Source organism: Amphiura filiformis, chromosome 15, assembly GCF_039555335.1.
Source record: "Amphiura filiformis chromosome 15, Afil_fr2py, whole genome shotgun sequence".
Lineage (NCBI taxonomy): Eukaryota > Metazoa > Echinodermata > Ophiuroidea > Amphilepidida > Amphiuridae > Amphiura > Amphiura filiformis.
This window is the reverse complement of record NC_092642.1, coordinates 29,167,865-29,188,746: the sequence shown is the minus strand read 5'-3', so window position 1 is coordinate 29,188,746 and position 20,882 is coordinate 29,167,865. Positions and strand designations below refer to the sequence as shown.

Here is a 20,882-nt window from a genome sequence, read left to right as displayed (position 1 = left end):
CAGATTTGAGGGCCTCCAAATTCTGACCTGGCCCAGGGCCCCCAAAAAGGTAAATCCAGCCCTGAGTCTATATACGACAGACGATTCTCGACGCTTCATCAAATGATGCGCGAGCACATCCCCGAATAATATACTTTTGGTAGTTACACTGACAATTTTCCCCGGGCAATTTTCAAACTTTTTTCGTTTCCGCAGATGAGCATGGTAAAGTGATTCACATCACTAACATGCCCAACTTCCAATTGAAAAAAAAATCATAATTCAGAACGCGGTTATTCCGCCTAAATTTTATTTGTTTGTTCATTCAAACAAATTGTAGCCTATTCAAAAGCTAGGCAAACTTAATTCTCGGGTTTCGTGATTTCGCACCTCGAAAATCACTCGTCCCGGGTATGAGTCTTTACTTTATAAAAATCCTTGGTAGTTCCTACTGTCTCTTCGACAAATTAAGGAAATGATATAGTTTGTGGTCGAAAGAATCATAACAATCTCGATGATAAACGGAATACGTTCACGGCCATGGTTATTTCCTCAACTCCCCAATCTGTATATAAAACTCTCTGAATGCATTTAATAAATCGACAGATGACAACAGAACGCTTATGATAACTGATGCTCATTTGATAGAGACAGGTTAACAATATGGATACGATTTTAGTTGCCGTACTCGGCTGTTTGATTCTCGGCGTGTTGCCATCGGTGGAAGGGATGCCTTCCACCAACTCAATTACCGGTGTGCCACAATCAGCTCCACCAGGTTTAGTTAAGGATAGAAAAGGCGCTGAGGTATGTAGAAATTAAATTAATTATGGACGGTGCAGTCTATCGTGATTATAAAACACAGTGTAATGAAAAATCCAGGACCTCCGGTATACTATATAGTACCTAGTAGCTCAATCGGGCTAGTGCTTACTTATACATATCGAAAGTTCGAAACATTAAAATAATAATCTATTTACCATCATTTAAAAAGAGTCATAATGTGCATATATTGTAGGCCTTTGCATGTTCAAAAATGTCACAATCCCAATAATGATTTAAATCATGTTAATTCGCCGCTTTATTCTCACATAGAATTATCTGATGTACTACAATCACATGCCTAACACCGGTGCCGACTTACCTAATGCGTTGCGATCATTCCAAAGGATGGCAAACATTCCAGAGACCGGTAAGTTGTTAAGATTTTGTCTTTGTCTGTCTCTTTGTCTTTCTTTTCTCTGCTGTCTGTATGTCTGTCTGTCTGTCTGTCTGTCTGTCTGTTATAGGGCCTAATGAAAAGGGATATCGCTGCAAAGAAGGTGGCAAAGTTTATACGACCCAACAAACACAAAACGGTCAGACATTTTGCAAAAGGTTAGAAAATGTTACTGTGTTGCTCTGCGCTGCCCTCTACAATCTAAATTTCAAGGATTTAAAATAAACCCCAAGGGATTGTGATTAGGGAACATCAAGTATTGGATTTAAAATTAAATCTTACAGACTTAAAATTAAATCTTTATTGCCTCCCTGGCGAATAAAGGTTTCAGCTCTGGTCCCGGGCCATGCAGTCTTCATTGCATCAATTACGTTGCACGTTGCGTACCATCCTTCCTTGTGCGTCGAATACTTGCGAATACAGTAGAATACGTTGCGAAAATCTTGGAGGCTAGCTGGTAGTCCTCGCTATTAATAGACGTCACTTTGGATTTTGCCACACTTAAGAAGAAATCAAGTGGTGTGAGGTCTGGTGATCTTGCCACCACAAAGCATGACCCATCGCAACCACTCTGTTTTCTATCCGTGCATGGACAGAGTGGAGAACGAGTATACATGTCTTTCAAAGGGCATATCTTGGAGGGTGTTGTGCACCGAAGCTCCGGTTGGAAGCACAGCGCATGCCGTAAAAACTTGATAGTTAGCATTTGTGCTTACTATCGAGCGCTTTTGAAAACATGAAATTGTGCCAAAGTCCGGCTTTACCAACTGAGCTATTAAATGAGGTTGAACCCCAAATTTGCAGGTTTACTGGTTTGTGTATAACTATGTGTATCGATGATTTTGTTCAAAACCCTTTACACTTTTGTGGATGGGGTACTTCATGCATGTTTTAAAAGCGCTTGATAGTAAGCACATATGCTAACTATCGAGTTTTTACGGTATATTGCCCGGGGTAGGCCCCTATATTGTTACAACTTTCTCATAGAAGCTCTTTGATGGTAGTTTTGATGATCACAGTTTCGAGATAATTATAGAAAACCCCTGGGCACCAAAATGTCAGTGTTTCCGATAGTAGGCGTGGCTTGTAGTTGAAACATTTAGGGTTGGTTTCTCGAAGCATGGCTATAGTTGTCAGGCTTCCTTAGCCAGTAGGCTTAAAGCCTTAATGTATGATTTCTTTCACATTTTAAATTTGTTGATTCTATACTCAAAATGCTGACATAATACTAGTAATAACTGTAGGGAATGGTTCCATTTTGAGCTTAAATAACAAGGTAAAGTGAAAGAAACCCTATTGGTCATTTTGGCCGTTTAGCATGCAGTTCTATATATGAAGACATAAAGTCATAATTTTATGAATTATGACTTTATGTCGAACTTTGCTCTGTTGGCTTACAAACACAGTAAATTTGGGTGATTCCATTTATAGGTGGAAGTTGCAGGGACATATGTAAACATTACCGGTATACAAAAAATCAGGGTTGAAAAAGTTGACCAATTTCATATTATAAGATCGTACAATATGGCTTTAAGCCCAATTAGTCCTACATTCCAGTGTTTATAATTTCACATCGTACATCACCAAGAAAGATAGATCTATAAATATGGATCCACAATGGTAGGGCTAGCCTATACTGGCTTAATGGAAGCCTGGCCATAGCCGAAACTTCTAGAAATCAGACCTTAGACTCGTTTCATGATTGTCTTGGCTATGTTTTTGGTATTACACAGTAAAAAATATTTTAAACAACTGTTTAAAATTTTAAACAACACTATTTACGCCGGTCACTCTAACAACTTCTGTTCAAAGTTTAAACAACCTTGGGTTGTTTAAACTTTAAACATTCAATTGTTTAAAATTTTAAACAATTTTTTAAACAACAGTTTTTAAACATCTGGGTTGTTTAACTTTAGTTGTTTAAATGTACACAGTTGTTTAAAGTATTTTAAACAACAAATGTTTAAAACAAACAGTTGTTTAAAGCTGTTTATGGCTGTTGTTTAAAACAATTGTTTAAACATACATAGTTGTTTAAACTTGTTGTTTAAAAGTTCTAAACATTATTGTTTGTTGAAATCAATTTACTTGGGAGAACGGGCAAGAAGAACTGACTGTAAAACATGCACATCAGCCCCATGCATCTGTACATTAGCAGTGTGAATGTGATACATTCAGAGGTAAGTGTTTGTTATAAATATTGTTCGATGTGGTTAAGCTTACACTCACACTGTTCTTGTCACGGCCCCGGTCACGGCTATATACTACTGCAAAGCTTGCATCATTTAGCATATACAACACACAACTGTGTGTTCATATAATACTCTATCACATCAAACAATATTTAACCAAACACTTACCTCTGAATGTATCAATTATAGGTCTGGCATTTCCCACTATTGGAGCAAGTCAATCACATAGTCATCCGCCATGATGATGAATCTGACCCTGATTTCAAGGAAGGAAACCCTCTTTTGCAAAATTCGATCTTTTTAAACAACGTTGTTTAAAAGTTCCTTTTTGGTATTATTCATGAATTAAACACACACTGTTTAAAATTCAAGGACTGTCTTTTAAACAATGTTGTTCAAAGTTTGAACAACATCATTTTAAACAGCGACATTTTAAACAGTGTTTTTGCTGTGTACAACATCGAAAATTGCGAATTGCATTTGTAGCTGGTGGTGGTGCGTTTAGTATGGATACTTTCCGGTAACATTGGTACAAAATACGTGCATGAAATAACGTACGTTTTCCAGATTACAGTGCTCCTCCCCGGAGTACTATAGTAGTATCCCCGGATCATTATTACTAGTATCTTAATCTAGTTTTGAATGTGTTGTGAAGGGGTCTTCCTCCCCCCTCCCCGCTCCCTCTTGCTCTTTCTCTCCCTTTCACATAATAATAATTTCTCCCTTTTCCCAATTATTGAAACTTCCATTCCCATCGGACAATGTAGGTCGAACTAAAGGCTTACTCTTTAGTGCTATTCCTAACCAGCGCCACATCTTATTTTATACCGTTTCACTTAAAAATTATTTATAATATTTCTTTGATAGTGTTTAACTAAATTATTATTTCGGTCCAGGCATGATCGGGTTTCCGGTATATGTAACCCTAAACCTAAACCTAACCCCTGACCCTAATTAGCATATTATTGTGATTTTCTGTCCTAAATGAGACATCTACCAGATTTCCTGCGTGGTTCTCATCTGAGCATGTTTGTCATGTTTGCGGACGAAGTTCCCCTTTATTTATTTTTTAAATCTTCCTGTTTTATTTCGCGCAGGGGAATTTGATGATGCAACGATTGAAATGATGAACACGGACAGGTGTGGTGTAATGGACAATATGGGAATAACTACTAAAGAACGAAAAAACAGAGCTAAACGATACGATGCGGTGATCAGATGGCCAGAAAATGAGATTACATGGCGAGTCAACTCATTCACTCCCGATTTAGGACAAAATGAGATAACTACCATCATGAGACGAGCTCTAGATGTAAGTTCAAAGTTCAATTGTATCAACACATGAAAGAAATCTTTCTTCCATGATGAGACCCGGGGCTGAGACCCGTTAAAGGAAGTCTCCGGCAATCACAACATTATGCCTTATTATCAAGCACGAATGGTTTTATTTCAAACAAACTCATATTGACCATAAAAACAGCCGAGTCTCAACACGCAATATTCAAAATTCCCGGGCGCCAAAATTGTCTGGTGCAATTTTTTTCTAACATCCATATAATGTCGTGACTGCCGGAGACTTCCTTAAAGTCATAATGTACGATCTTTTTTCAGAATTTACCTTTATTTTTTTCAAAACCGATTTTTTGGCATATTTGTAATACTTACACATGTTCTAACTTAAATCAATGAGCAAACTGTCAAATTCGTCCTATTTGTAGTAAAACGGGACAATTTTCTGTTGGTCCGACATAAAGTCATAATTTTTTAGAATTATGACTCTATGTCGGCCACGATCGCAAACCGTAGTCTCGTACAAAACTAGCTTGGTTACGCTCACTCCACATGTGGAGGGAGCGTAACCAAACTGACCGCGTAGGAGACTAACTCTGAGGCCGCACTCGCTGTCCTAATCCAAATAGTGCGAGATGTTTCGAGTGATAGAGGTGAATTTATGATGTTGTTTCTTTGCAAATTCCCAATTTTTTTCGCGTCCAAATGTTTTGGGAACTTTCATAATGATTGCATATTATCATTTTAGAAGAAAAAAGAAAAATCTAAAAATTTAAAAAGATCGTACATTAAGGCTTTAGCAGGGATGTCCGAACTTATTAATCGCCAATGACTGCTGCACACACATGCACTCACGCAGAGGCTACCCCCCCCCCACGGCCTGCATACATTCTCTCAGCTACATTTCCCTTTAAAAAAAAGAAGTAAATTGAGTTCAGCAGCTGGTGAGGCTCGAACCCACGCCGCCATCATGGATACAGTACACTTACGTCCCTTATCCATGTTATTTTTTAGCTGGATAAGGCCATAAACCTGCTGGGGATATTCGACATGTTTGACGTTTCGTCTTCCGATGTTAGAAAATTACAAAACTAAAATATTTGTTTTAAATTAAAATACATAGGCCCATATCCTAGTATTGTCTGTAAAATATACATCTAGTCTGACCGTGTGCGTGTTAAGGGGAGAAGTCAAAAGGGAAAAGAAGGACTTCCTGTATTAATTGTTGATTTTGCTGTCCTCGGATTTGGTGCGAGCGGCATCCTTCAGAGAAAGGCCAGATTTTCATATAGTCATGCAACATCATGCTTGTTTTGATTTGATTCTATGTGCACAACGTTTGTACTCAAAAAATTGAAAGGATCAGAAGCTGTAACCTGATTTGCATCATTATTTCTCTTTCTGTTCCGGTAGAAACTAAAGTATATATTTCAGTATCATGGGACTAATATAGTAGTGTTCTTACGCAAGATCGACTTTTAAGGCTGTTATTTAAATTTTTCAAATTGGCTAATTGTTAACCCTAAAGCTACTTGACTATATAGGCCCCTACTTATTTCCTTCCTTCATTCATTCATTCATTCATTCATTCATTCATTTATTCATTCATTCATTCATTTATTTATTTATTTATTTATTTATTTATTTATTTATTTATTTATTTATTTCCTTCTTCCTTTCTTTCCTTCTTCTTTCCTTCCTTCTTTCTTTCTTTCCTTTTGTTTCTTTCCTTCTTCCTTTCTTTCCTTCTTTCTTTCTTTCTTTTCTTTCTTTCTTTCTTTCTTTCCTTCTATCCTTCGTTCTTCTTTCCTTCTATCCTTCTTTCTTCTTTCCTTCTTTCTTTCTTTCTTTCTTTCTTTCTTTCTTTCTTTCTTTCTTTCTTTCCTTCTTTCCTTCTTTCCTTCCCTTTAAGACAAAAAAAAAACATACAAAGTATCAGGGTTAATGGTAGTTACATACTGCCTTCTGCCTCTTATATAGGTCTGGCGGGTAGCCGATATACGATTTAGACAAGTTACCGACCCTACGGACCCTACTGTAGACTTCAACATTGAGTTTTTTACAGGAGAACACGGAGATGGTGGAGCATTTGACGGACGAGGCAGGGTCTTAGCTCATGCTTACTTCCCGAATGGCTCCCCTGTACCGTCCATTGCTGGTGATGCTCATTTCGATGATGACGAGCCATTCACTATGGAAACAGAACTTGGTAAGGAAGCATACTAAAAGAACATGAAGAAGAAGAAAATATGTGACTATTTCGTTCTCATCATAGAAACAGAAAAAGCTCAAAAGGGGCTTACATTTTATCAGGAGCTGTGCAATTATCATCTGTCCCCTGGGTGGACAAAAATAGGAGAGAGGGGCAAGCAATTTTCGGCAGGGCAAAAGGGGGAGTGGAGATTATTGGCGAGTCAAAAGAGAGACACGAACATTTCGAGGGAACGTGAAATTTTTCGTTCGAAAATTACAATTTCCTATGGGTGTCTACGGAGAAAATCCATTCTTTCCGCGGGTACTTCCCACCTACCCCTTGAACACTGAGTTTATACCCTTCCCCTCCCCCTTCCATTGGCTTTACAAAAGACATGTTACGTCATTGTAAAATTATATTAATATTGCAGGTATCAATCTTTTCCAAGTGGCAGCTCATGAATTTGGCCATTCACTCGGTTTAGGCCATTCAGGAATTGAAGACGCACTCATGGCTCCCTTCTACCATGGGTTTGAACGCAATTTCCAACTACATTCGGACGACATAGCCGGAATACAATATTTATATGGTAAGTCTCTATCAACTTAGAGCCATATTATAACATTTCCATCAGAAATAGAATTGTATTTCTTTTGTATAAAATGTTAGTTTTCACTGTCAGAAGCTGTCAGATGTGTCCTCTTTTAATTTGGGTCCAAACAGACGAGGCAATACAAAGAAAATCGCTATTTAATACCAGCGCATAATGTCGCCAATGCGAGCCACTCATTCGAACGTGAGTCGTGTCGCTTCTTTTGATATGTCACGACTGCCCGCACGCCATGTAGGCCTACGTACAGTGTTATAGTGTTAAAAACAACATGTATGCGTTCGGCTAATATTTCCATCGTAATAATAAAACGACGGTTCCCGTGGTTTATACAAAATCTCAAATTTCGACAAAACTAAAGCACTTAAAGTCTTGATTTTTGCAGGGTATGTTAGCTAAGTACACAACAATCGTTTAAAAACAGAATCTTGAAAAATATTGAGGGCGTCCTCATCAGCTAATGTTATAATATGGCTCTAAGGGCTCTGGTAATAACGTTTGCACAGTATTTTTTGTGGGACATGAGAGCACAGCAGATATATTGAATTACATTTTGAATGCGAAGAATGTCATTCTGATATCAAATATGCGATAATACAAATTTGATAGAAAACGAGTCAGCATGGTCAGTGTAACCAACTTGATATCACCCAGATCCTTGCTGCTAGTCACAAGTTTGTCCAAGTGGTGGACAAGCCAACTAGAGGTGACAGCATTTTGGATAAGATAGTGACCAACTTATCCACGTTTTAAAATACACCAATTGTCAGCGCCCCAATCGGGACTAGTGATCATCGTACTGTATTATGGACTCCTAAGGATCATGAAATCAGATCCAACAGCGTTCACATCCGCAAAGTACGACCCCTGAAAGACTCGAATCTTCGCGAGTTTGGCAGATGGATTACTAGTCATACATGGACTGAGGTCACTGAAGCGGCAAATACAGGTGATAAGACCAGTGCCTTCTACAAAACTCTGAACTCGGCAATACAACTTCACTTCCCTTGTCACAAAGTGAAACTTCATGTACATGACAAACCTTGGATCACTCCAGCTATTAAATCGCTTATTTGTAAGAGACAGAAATCTTTCCATGAAGGTAACACTCACAATTGGAGAATCATGCGCAACAAAGTCCAGCGCGAAATATCCAAAGCAAAGCGTGACTTCTACCGTGACCGGGTACAGCGACTAAAATCAGCGAATCCGGCAAAGTGGTATCAGCAGATTCGTGTTATGGCTAATGATATGACAAAAACTGAATCAAACATTGCTCCACCCCAGGGGGTCAACCCAAGTGACTTTGTCGCTGTGGCAAATAGTATCAATGAACATTTCGCATCAGTTGCTAATGACCAGCCACCTCTTAATGTGGATGATCTTCCATCTTTTGAATCGTCTGACAATTCAGCATGTGTGGTGCAGCAGCATGAGGTGTACAGAAAACTGAATAAAATAAAGAGCGGTAAAGCTGGAGGTCCTGACGGAATACCAAGTAGGATTATCCGCGAATTCTCGTATGAACTGAGCTTACCACTCTCCAACATCCTTAACAGATCTTACGCAGATGGTGTTGTGCAACCCCAGTGGAGAAAGGCCACGGTGGTCCCTATCCCCAAGAGTAAGCCTGCAACATATAACAGTCTCCGCCCAATATCTTTAACGGACCATTTTGCTAAGGTAGCCGAATCATTCATGAATCAGTGGCTCATGGACGATATTCAAGAACATATTGATCCCAACCAGTTTGGAAACCGGAAAGGAGTGGCGACTACGCACTACCTTGTCAAACTGTTGCATACGCTACACAAAAATGCAGACAAACCAGGAAGCCACAGTACGCTGGTGGTCACTGACTTCAGCAAAGCGTTTGACCGCATAAACCACAATGTACTCATTCGCAAATTAATCAATCTTGGAGTCCGCCCCTGTGGTTGCGTGGCTTTGCAGCTTCCTTACGCAAAGAGCACAATGTGTTCGGTACAAAGGCGCCATTTCATCGTGGATAACGCTGAAGGGAAGCTTACCCCAAGGCATCTTATTCGGTCCCAATGGATTTCTTGTCATGATTAATTCTGCACTTGTTGACACACCATCGCCTATCTGTGTTCTGAAATATGTTGACGACATGACCATCATAGAATCAGCCAAGGCAACGCAGCCTACCACCATCCAAGATCAGTTGAACACTTTCGCAGACTGGTCAAATGAGAACAACATGAAGATCAATCCTGAGAAGTGCGCATATATGTCAATCTCGTTCTTATAGCGACCGCTAAATCACGTGCTGAAACTCTGTAACACTGATCTTAATCAGGTGGATGTCACCAAAATCCTTGGCGTCCAAATCTCAGCTAACTTGACATGGTCAACTCACATTGATCAAATGCTGAAGAAAGCCAACGATAGGCTTGACATGCTTAAGCTGCTGAAAAGGTTTGACTTGCCGATTGAAGATCTTGTGACAATATACGTTGGCTACGTCAGACCACTTACAGAATACTTTGCTCCGGTTTGGCATTCAAGCATCACCGCCAAACAACAATCCGCTATTGAACGTGTGCAAAAGCGGGCTTGCAAGATCATCCTGGGCAACAAATACTCCACCTATGATGAGGCTTTGACCACATGCAACCTTACTGTGTTGACTGAGAGAAGGAAACATATCTGTGTAACATTCGTCAATCCCGGGTCGTCAATGCAATGATGAGTTCTCGTCAATTCCGCGAATGGCTACCTCCCCTGCGCGGCAGTAGCACAAGTCGGCTACTTCGTAATTCAGATCATCTGACCACTGTTCGTTGCAGAACAAAACGCTACCAAAGCCCAATACCCTATCTCACCAAACTGTACAATGACCAGCTAATGTGATCTTTTATCATTATTATCATGTGCAATATTATGAACAATTTTGATGCAAATGTGTTCTCATCAATTTGTGGTACTCGTTTCAAATATGTATTTTGATGTTTTTCACCTTGAATTTATGGAGTAAATGGTTTAAGTGTGGGTGTGGGGGTGGGTGTGTGATGGGGTGAGTTTGGTGGTTGTGCGTTTAGTGTCGCGGTGTGGATCAGGGTGTTGGCGATGGTGTGTGGGGTGTGTGAGTGTTTGTAAAGGGTGTGTGTTGGGTGTGTATGAAGACGGGCGCTGTGAATGTGTTAGGAGTCTTGAGTGGTATAGTAGTGTGGTGAGTTTACTGTTCGAAGCGTGAGTACATGCACGAGTGTTGATAAAATTTTAATGAATAATGTGTTAATATGTTTATTATATTTTGTAAATATGTGGCAATTCAGTTTTTACTGCGAGTGCATATTAATAAACCATTTATCTATCTATCTATCCATCTATCAAACTCATTTTGTGTTCTTGTAGGCGCAAACACCGGTCGTCCTGATGTCACCATGAGACCCTATACTCCTCCACCTGCGCCTGGTAACCCTGTATGTCCAGGAGCCGATATAGATGCTGTTGTTAGTATCAATGATGGGAGAACATTTATACTTGAAGGTAAGGCTGCGTACACCTGCTGCATTGTCACATGACCAGGAATATGTTATTATAAAAGGGCATTTCGTGATCCACAGCCTCATCCCCCACTTTTCTCAAAAAAAGTTGAGATTTTTATATCACTGGAAACCTCTGGCTACATAATGTGTATGTACAAAATATTTCTTACAGATTAACAACAGATTAATAACGAAATTACAACGCATTGTCTATGGAGCAGTGTAATACACATAATCACGCATAACTCGCAAACGCAAAATCGGAATCAACTGAAATTTTGGGAATAGGTTTTTTTCGTGGATATCATGGATATGTACTAAAAATGTCATAAAAAGAGGATGCTATGATCACGAAATACTCCTTTAAAGGTGGGTAACCTGATTGACAATCTCATCCCCCACTTTACCTAATCAAAATGCTGATTTTGGTATCAGATGAAAGCTCATATTTTTTCTCATAAACATATTGAAATTTGGCGTTCCAAATCGGTATATTTCCGATATAATTAGTCTCAAATATGGTATACCATATTTGAGACTAATTAGGCAGTGTTTTGATGATATCTTCGGAAATACACTGAGTCAGTTGGAACTTCTAATTTCAATATGTTTATTTTTTACTTCTTGTGGTGGAAATGTTTTTGATGTCTGCTAATTCGATTTGCAAGGAAAAGAAGGTATGTTTTGCCGTTTCAACGAACGAAAACGATTGAGTATTGCCAAAGTTATGTTTGAATTAATTATGACTTAAAAAGTTATCATAGGTTAGGCCTACACATATAAACATAAACTTGTTCAGCAATCAGCATATCAAAAATATGACATGGTCAACAATTAGTAATTAGCGGGAATGATCACTGGAACAAGGTCATATCAGTGGACTACTGAGCATAGCATGATGTTTGGTTGCCTGTGAGTGCATAATTGATGTTGATAACAGATCTAATAATATGTTGTAGAATCAAAATCTTCATTATATGGACCACATTGAAGTCAAAGTAATTATCTATCCTATCCTGTATCGTTTTATGGATAAAATTGACTCAAAATGTTATTGATGATATTATTGCTATCTTTAACATTAGTTTTGTCTTTTCAACGGGAAAACTCCGATGGAAAATAAAGTTTTAGGGTTAGCTATAATATTGAACAATAAATCCCATATTTTGGCATGCACTTATAGAAAATAAATAAATTATTGTCTTACTTTATAAATTATAAATACTGTAAATGACACATAACTAAAGTGAGGCCACTTTCTATCTTTTTTTTTTATTTGATTCATAAAATTACATTCAACAAAATGATTGAAGACTGAGAAAACACACAATGCAGACTATTACAGAATGGAGTAGGTAAGATGCCATGTCCATAGCTTTGCAGGAGATTCGGACTAACAATCAACACATTCAAAAAATACAGTTTAAAAGTGAAGATTGTAGTGAATGATCAGTCCTTCTCATCATGTGCTTGCCACTATCTAATATAGTAAACTATACATTGCGAAATAATATAAAATCATTTTAAAATAAAATGTGCATGTAAGTTGAGTTTACATAGCGAATTAACTAACAACTGCAGTGTATTTCTTGATTTTAATAATAAGCATGGGTAAAAAGCAGTAAAGACAAAAATACAGAACAATTTGGAGTAATGAATTAAGAGTTGACAGGAGTTAATGCTTTTTGCTGTTTCAGTGTGCATGTTCTCAGCATTGATGGTTTGGTGAACTGTCATGTAACATGGATGTAAGCGTGATCCTAAAAATGCCTTTCACGGTGACCCAAACTATTTACAAGACCTCTTCTGCATTGAGGCTGGCCTTCCCTTTTAAAGGGAATTTTTATTATTATTTATTTGCAAAAATATAGGCCTATATAGGTTAGAAAAAAGACAGTAATAGGTAATACTGCACGGAGCACATAAGCTGACATCCACGGGACATGTTAGCAAGCACTCGATCGGTGAACACTGAATAAAACCGGGTCTCCCCGGTTTTAATATAAAAAGTTAAATTTTACTGTTATTAAAGCACTTCAGCAATGTTCAGGCTTAGTCTTTTACGTATTTAAGTATTTTATTACACCAGTGTGCATCATAATTATGCAAAAAGTAGAAATCCGAGTAAAATTGAGGGCGTGAAGCAAATCACACATGGCTTTAATCGATTATTTAACAATTACAATGCAATACTTTCGTATTATCACTGATTGTAGGAAGTCAAATTTGGCAGATTCTACCTAATGGTGTTGCACCTGGATTCCCGAAACAAATATCCGAAATATTCAGCGGTCTACCTGATGACGTCGATGCAGGATTCTATTACGAAATATATGCAGGAAGGACTTATTTTTTCTAGTTAAATAATTATAAATTTCTCTGCCTGATCGCGCTATCTTTCGTCATCAAAATTCATCAGGAGAGGATGATACTTAGGCGGGTATTTAGGTTAGAGCAACTATTTTAACTGTTGCGATTTGGTAGTTCACAGCATCTTGCGATTGCGAATGGTAGTGAGCTTTGGCAAAAATTGCATTGATCATTTCCGACATTTCGTAGCGAGAGTGTAGAAGAATTTAAATATTAGGCCTACAGATATACTTTTGTAGATCCTGTGGGTCTTGAGCTCTGTTGTAAAGAGGGCTGAAACAACAACACTTTTTGTAAGACGTACATAACTCATTAACAACAATAAAGTTTACAAAGTATATGATTTTGTAGAATGAACTTTTAGTGTCCCCCTGTGAGAAGCCTTGTCCCCCCCCTTACAAACACATCTGTGTGATGCTGGCCGCTCTGAAAAATTAAGATTTTTATGCCGGTTTTATACTTACCCCATTTTGACAATTTTTACCCTTAAAACATGTAAAAAGTTGCCATCCCCTTGCCCCCCATCCCGCGACGAAGACGACCACGATGGCGATGACACTAATAAGGTACAAACATGATTGAAATCAATACATAATCTTGTTCATATTTTGACTTTCAGGGTTCAATGGTTTACCAATATTTTGACACTACATTTGAAGGCTCCGCTACAGTAAGTGCAAAATGGCCTGGACTGCCTGATAACATTGACGCGGCTTTCGTCTGGAGTGGAAATGGACGACCATACTTTACCAAAGGTATATTTTAAGCAAGATTTGTTGTTGTTCTTTAGGTATTTTTGGCATTTTTGTGGACTTGTAGGCCTGACCCATACATTGAAACACATATTAAATTTTCATCGATTTGCAATCAATTGGTGATATTTGTATATGCAATTTGTTGCCGAAAAGGTCTAAAATCGGGCAAAGAAAAGACGCGTTTTTACGTGTGTTTCAATGGGACGCTTAATTGGTGGTGTGCGCCCATAAGAATGGTCACACTTACGAGCGAGAAAGGAGATTATTTGGCCAATATATGTCAACATAGGGTTATGCCTCAAAATATATTCCTAACAAAAGTGCAACTAGTACAGCTACTAAGCTCCCAGGAAGCCATTGTGCACTTTTCGCGTCTGGCCTCAAGGGACCAGAGGCATAATGTTTGCAACGCATCCAATCTCCTCTCTGGACCAGACGCATCCCTTTTTAAGGGATTTTTATTAGTAGAAGAAGCATTATAATTTACAGTCCAATATATTGATTTTAAGACGAGGAGCCATTTTGGATTTGACCCATGGTGACCGCTAGAGGTCACGAAAGTTCATATAGAAACATATACCAAATTAACCTTCTGATCACAAGGATTAAAACGATGTATAGTTTGTGCTATCACGTGACGACCCTATTGTTATGATTTACTCGTACAAAAACACATTCTTGGGTAAAATGTCACTTTTTTGGTTGTATCAAAGGTAAAAACTTTCAACTTGGTCCAATTTTGAAAAAAAAAAATGGTGGCAAATTATTTGTGCCTATGTAGGCCTACTATGTTCACTACTAAGATAGAGGGCAAACAAGGTCCAAGGCCATTGGGTGACCACTGACCATAGGCCACTGTTGATCTTTGACTTCCGTTGCACATTAATGTAAAGTATAAACAGTTTAGAAAGCAAGTTCTATACCATTTCTTGATTCTTATATCAAGACGAGCAATTTGACACCATTTTTGCTCAAATCGGAGTAAGCTGTAGAACCAAAAATATGATATTTTACCTAAAAATGAGGATTTGCAGGATAGACCCATAACGATATGTTGTAGATAGTACAAACTATACTTTATCTTAATCCTTGTGATCAGACGAGTAATTTGGTATATCTGTCAACAAAATTGGAGCATTTCAATTTGTTTACTCCTGTATGATCTTTTGTGACCTCTAGCGGTCACCAGGTGTCAAATCCAAAATGGTTCCACGTCTTAAATTCATCACTGGACCTTGCACTTCATGAGAATTCCCATGCTTCTACCAAAAAAAGTGCACAATGCTTTGGCTTAGCAGCTGACTGAAATTTAACGTACCGCTTAAATTCGCTACAAAACTATCTTTTCTTTTTCATTGCTTCTATATAGATGACCAATACTACCGTTGGAATCCATACCAGAACCAAATCGATAACGGCTATCCACGTCCGCTTGCTGTCTGGGGTCTCAATGCGGGAGGCAATTCAGTCCCTCGTCTTAACGCTGCCTTCCAATGGAACTTCAATAGACGTACTTACTTCTTCTTTGAAGATCAGTACGTTCGATTTAACGATGCCACTTTCGCGACAGATGTTGCTAGCCCTAGTTATCCTAGGAGAACACCAGATTGGTGGTTCGGGTGTGACAGCCAGGCCTATTATAGTGGCGCCATGTCAACTTTTATACCTAGTTTAATACTTATGGCCCTTTCGGCTTTCCTTACATTTTGTGTTTAAACGTTTAAGACATTAACTGAATTAACTGATTAAGAAGAAAAGTGCAGAGTTACGTCGTACTTCTCCTCGTTAATGAAGTGTGGGGCTGATCAGATGGCACCGACATTGATAACTAACCCTGTGTACCGAACTCTGTAGTTTACTTGTGGCTCCATGGATGCCTTTTAGTCTATAAATTAAGGGACCTTTTAACCTGTTTAAAATTCTTCAAAACGTTTTACCTTATTCTGCACAATGCTGAAATCATGACGATCATGCATTAAAGCATGGTAAAGGAACAAAATGATCAACAGATCGATGAACCCTGAGGGTTGAAGATTGAGGGCAGTGTTAAAATTGCCATTTTGTAAAAGCTGTGACTTGTGAGGGGTTGCGTAGTGGAAATGGTGGAAATTGGAAATGAGTTTACGGGGATGTGCGGTAGATTCGGCATTTTCAGCCATTGCACTCGGGTGCATTTTTAGCCATTCTAGCCATTATTGATGGTCCTCAATTTCATGAAAAGTTGGTTTAAGAAAGGGTGTTTTTTTTTTCAATTTTTTGTTTATTAACATTTGCGAACATTGTTCGAAAATTGGTATAATTTCGGGTCTGTTTTTCGTCAAATTTAGTTTAAATTCGGGCAGTTTTTTTTTCAGAATTCACCTTTTCGGTAAATCCCATAACCCTTTGTGAGTACACCTGAGAACTCGTCATATTACGTCACACCGATCTGCGTCGATGCGCACATCGTTCATGGAACATCGTTAGTGCGCATTGCAAGTCGGCGTGACGTCAAATGACGAGTTCTCAGGTGTACTCGCAAAGGGTTATGGGATTTACCGAAAAGGTGAATCTCAGCCGCACATCCCCACCCCCAAACCAAAGTCGCACACCCAAGGGAAACAGTAAAATGGGGGAACCAAATCAAAGTAACTAACGTGTAACAGTAAATCGTGAAATGAAACTCGCTGGTATTACAACAATACGGGAAAATTATTGTCTATTAATACAACAACGATTATTTCTGACATTTCTCCTAAATAAGAACAAGACAGTTGGCGTATATGTCATGTTAACTTTTAAACAGAAACTATTCAGGTCGCTATGGGTCCACCACATAGTTATTAGTGGTTCCGACATATTCTAATGACGGCGGAATAAATGTAAAGCGCTTTGAGGCTGTTTACGGCATAAAGCGCTATATAAATATCTACATTTACATTTATTTATTTATCAAAATGACACCATTTTTAAAAACTTTTTTCCGTGACTTAAAGCCATATTATAACATTTGCTGAAGAGAACGCCTTCAATTTTTTTTCAAATTCTGATTTTTACACGATTGTAATGTACTTTAGTCAATAAAGATACTCTGCAAAAATCAAGACTTTAGGTGCTGTAGTTTTGTCAAAATCCAAGATTTTATTATTACGATGGAAATATTGGTCGAACACGTATGCACAGTACGTACACGGCGTGCGGATACACATACACACACACCCCGAGGATCGTACCGAATTACAACCGCGGGAGTAACATGCATGGGCGCTAGTAGTAAATTCCAATTTTCTATGCTTTACCTCACTTGTTCGGCTCAAAATTAAAAGGTGACATAATCTGACAGTAAAAGCTAACATTTTATGGAAAATAAATACTAATCTATTTTTATAGAAATGTTATAATATGGCTTTAAGTTAACAGTAATGGGATTATGCTTTGAATGGGCAATAAGTTATTAATTTAATTTTTAGAGCAGGTTATAATGATGATTTTACTGATTTTTCCATGGCACTTAAATTATATTATCTCTATATATTTTTAATAAAATTGACAAACAGAACCATGCATGAGTGTTTGTGTAAAATTGGTTGTACCGCTATCGACAAAAAGTTCACTATTCAGAGTAAAAATGTACAAATATACCCAAGAAGATCCTAATTACAAAGAAACAAGAAATGTCTTTAAAAAAGACAATGCCTCAAGAGATTCCAGCGGGCACCATCTGTTATTTGCCATAAGAGATACTTGAAATGCTAGCTTTAAGCCTAGTACAAGGAACTTATACGATGTCCTCATTCACAAACTGATACTATCTGTCCATCGTATAAGACTATTACCGTAAGGCAGCGTATTGAATGAATATTAAACAGTCAAGAATAAGCTCCGCCACCCGCTGTTTCGGATCCCTCACTGTCTCCCAAAACATCAAAAGCGTTGCACGTATACTTACTTAAGACTGTCTTCCACAGACAAAGTAAGGCCAACTTGCCTACAAATGGTCAAATTTTGGCAAGAAATATCTCTGTGTAATCCTATGCAACAGTATGCAAGTCCCACATCACATCCATCACATCGATATCGGCGATCGTATTTTTTTACTGAAGTTAGGCTAGGCTGGTTACCACCAGCGTCATGCACGTGACGTGACACAGCTAAAATAATCGACCGGAAATCGGGGATCATTAAAACGTCAACAATTTCAAAATACGCAATGACAGTAAACTTAATGGCGAGTGGTCCGAATTTTGAGCCATACAAGTTTACGTGGTGAACTAGCTTTATTTAAGCCATCTTGCAATGGTAATAATTCTGATGTATAGTGCAGGAATACTTGCATGCCGGGTGGTAATCCGAATAATCAGTCCCAAAACAAAATATTCATTTACTGATATGATCGATGGACCCTGCATTTTACAATACGTTGATGCTGTAGCCTTCGTACAGAGTGAAGAAGGCTACACACAAGGAAGGCTATAATCACGTATCATGTGCCCCAGATGCGTATAGATAATAGAGGGCCTCCTTCAACTCCCAACTTGTGACCACGGAAATAGCTTAATAACTGGCTAGGAAATTTGAAATTTGGACACCAGAAACTTCAGGTTGAAAGTCAAAAAGTGTCAATTGGTACACCTTGATACAGAAGTTATCATACAGTGATAGTAAGATTTTTTCAAATAAAATCTCTTTTCTGTAAAATTGATTAGTGCTGAAAAATGTTGCATATAATGGGTACTTGCTTTTTTTGTACAGTAATTCATTGTAAGGTACCATCAATGATGGTCACAGAATTCGGAAAAATTCATTTGCCCATAACTTTGCTAATTTGTTTCCTACAGATATGGTTTTTTCATTTTTCAAGTTAAATAATCACCTTTCTAAACAAAACAATTTCAATGTGAAATATCCTACTTGCAGGGTTCTCACCAGGACCAAAAAAGTACTAAAAGGCTACTTGGAAATTTGATGATCATACCTAGCATCAAGGGCTTAGGCAGCCAGCCGTGTAGGGAGTGTTTTACACACCCAAATTTGTAAATACACACCCAGTTTTTGCCCACTTTGTACACGAATTTTAAATTTACACACCCAGTTTTTTAAATTTACACACCCAAACCTTCTGATCCTGCCTAAGACCCTGCCTAGCATGGAGGACAGGCCTAGGCAAAATAAACCCTTTTTCTAATAATTTCTCCGCAAGCGTCATTTATGTCGACAAATTGTTCGCAAATCCACAGCAGGGTTGCAAATATACCATATGTCACTCGGAGTGCGACAATTTGTACAGATAAATTTATCACAGGTATTTTTCTATTAATTTGGCCATTCGTCTGCATATTACCAAAAATAATGCATTTTGGGCGACCGTTTCTCCGCGAACGTTATTTATGTCGACAAATTGTTCGCAAATCCACCACAGGGTTACAAATATACCATACGTCACTCGGAGTGTGACAATGTGTACAGATAACATACTGCAGTTACTGTCCGTTTTCCTATACACAATACACAGTGCTCTTTCCCATTGACGCGTGACCTTTACAAATAGCCCTACTTTAACAGTATGGGGATATGACTAGTTAACGTCGCTGTGTGAAAAATAACCGGCCAATATTAAAAGTACTCTTCTAAAGTTCTAGAAAATATAGTTTTTAACATGTCCTAAATTTTAGCTAATTTAGATGTTTGGAAATATTCGTACTTTGGTGTTTTAGTTAATGTTATAGGTAATAGTACATTGCCTAGTTAACGTCGCTGTGTGAAAAATAACCGGCCAATATTAAAAGTACTCTTCTAAAATTCTAGACAATATAGTTTTGTAACATGTCCTAAATTTTTAGCTAATTTAGGTGTTTGGAGAGGGTCGTACTTTTGTGTTTTAGGAAGGACATGTAAACGACAGATAACACCAAAAATATGAAGAAATTATTTCCAAACCGTGTTAAGTCAAAAATCATTATGTTGCTCATTTTCAAGAATGCTGGTTTACAAAAAGCACGCCATTGTCTGATTTCGTGAACAAAGCCACACATAACATTGTTTCCTTTCGTTTCCTTTATAATCGGTTACCCAACTGAAGCTATGAATACCAGCTTTATTGCGATATCGCACATGAAAACAGTCACTTGTGCACAACCAGAGAAGATCCGATTTAATCAGTTGAGCTGTTTCAATGAGTGTTATCTTGGTTTAATAGCTTTTAATGGGGTTAAGTCCTGCAAAGGTCGAGATGAATTCTACTGTAGACATGACTGCATCATGAATTTATCACAGGTATTTTTCTATTAATTTGACCATTCGTCTGCATATTACCAAATATAACCCATTTTGGCCCACCGTTTCACCGCGAACATCATTTATGTAGACAAATTGTTCGCAAATCCACCGGTTAGTTTTAAGAATATAATACATGGCATAAAATGTGACAATTTATCAAAATAAATTGATAATGAACGCTTTTGTGGATATTTGCCAATACAATTATACATCTGACATGTACATGGTATATGAATTATGATTATGTCTTCAGGCTGTCTTCAGTCAGTAGGAATTCAGATGAGTACATGCAGCTGAGACGAGTCTCAGGTTGTAGTAAGCTACAAATTTCAAATGTTGGAGGACTTGTTCTCATTGCTTACCTGTGTTTCACATCATATTTTGCGGTCAAAATGATTACAAATGTTTAATTTGCAATCATTTCCGACGGCTAGTAAGGATTTGAATGCACCATGATGCAGTCATGTCTACAGTAGAATTCATCTCGACCTTTGCAGGACTTAACC

At 38.1% G+C, this 20,882-nt stretch overlaps 1 protein-coding gene across 1 annotated transcript; it reads left to right on the top strand.

Moving 5' to 3' along the window:
• Positions 1–569: 569 nt before the first annotated feature.
• On the top strand, positions 570–17,664 carry LOC140170847 (matrix metalloproteinase-14-like). The gene is made up of 10 exons (XM_072194060.1): positions 570–786; positions 1,075–1,171; positions 4,488–4,702; positions 6,661–6,889; positions 7,305–7,463; positions 10,863–10,997; positions 13,213–13,354; positions 13,556–13,562; positions 13,986–14,121; positions 15,491–17,664. The coding sequence occupies exons 1-10, from the start codon at positions 643–645 to the stop codon at positions 15,835–15,837; spliced, it is 1,611 nt and encodes a 536-aa protein (XP_072050161.1). The 5' UTR covers positions 570–642; the 3' UTR covers positions 15,838–17,664.
• Positions 17,665–20,882: the final 3,218 nt, after the last annotated feature.

What these genes read in the sequence shown, in the direction of transcription:
- LOC140170847 (XM_072194060.1), top strand. Translation starts at nt 643, where the DNA reads ATGGATACGATTTTAGTTGCCGTACTCGGCTGTTTGATTCTCGGCGTG. An exon ending in TCATGAGACGAGCTCTAGAT is followed by an intron (nt 4,703 to 6,660) that starts GTAAGTTCAAAG and finishes CCTCTTATATAG; the next exon opens with GTCTGGCGGGTAGCCGATAT. An exon ending in ACGACCATACTTTACCAAAG is followed by an intron (nt 14,122 to 15,490) that starts GTATATTTTAAG and finishes GCTTCTATATAG; the next exon opens with ATGACCAATACTACCGTTGG.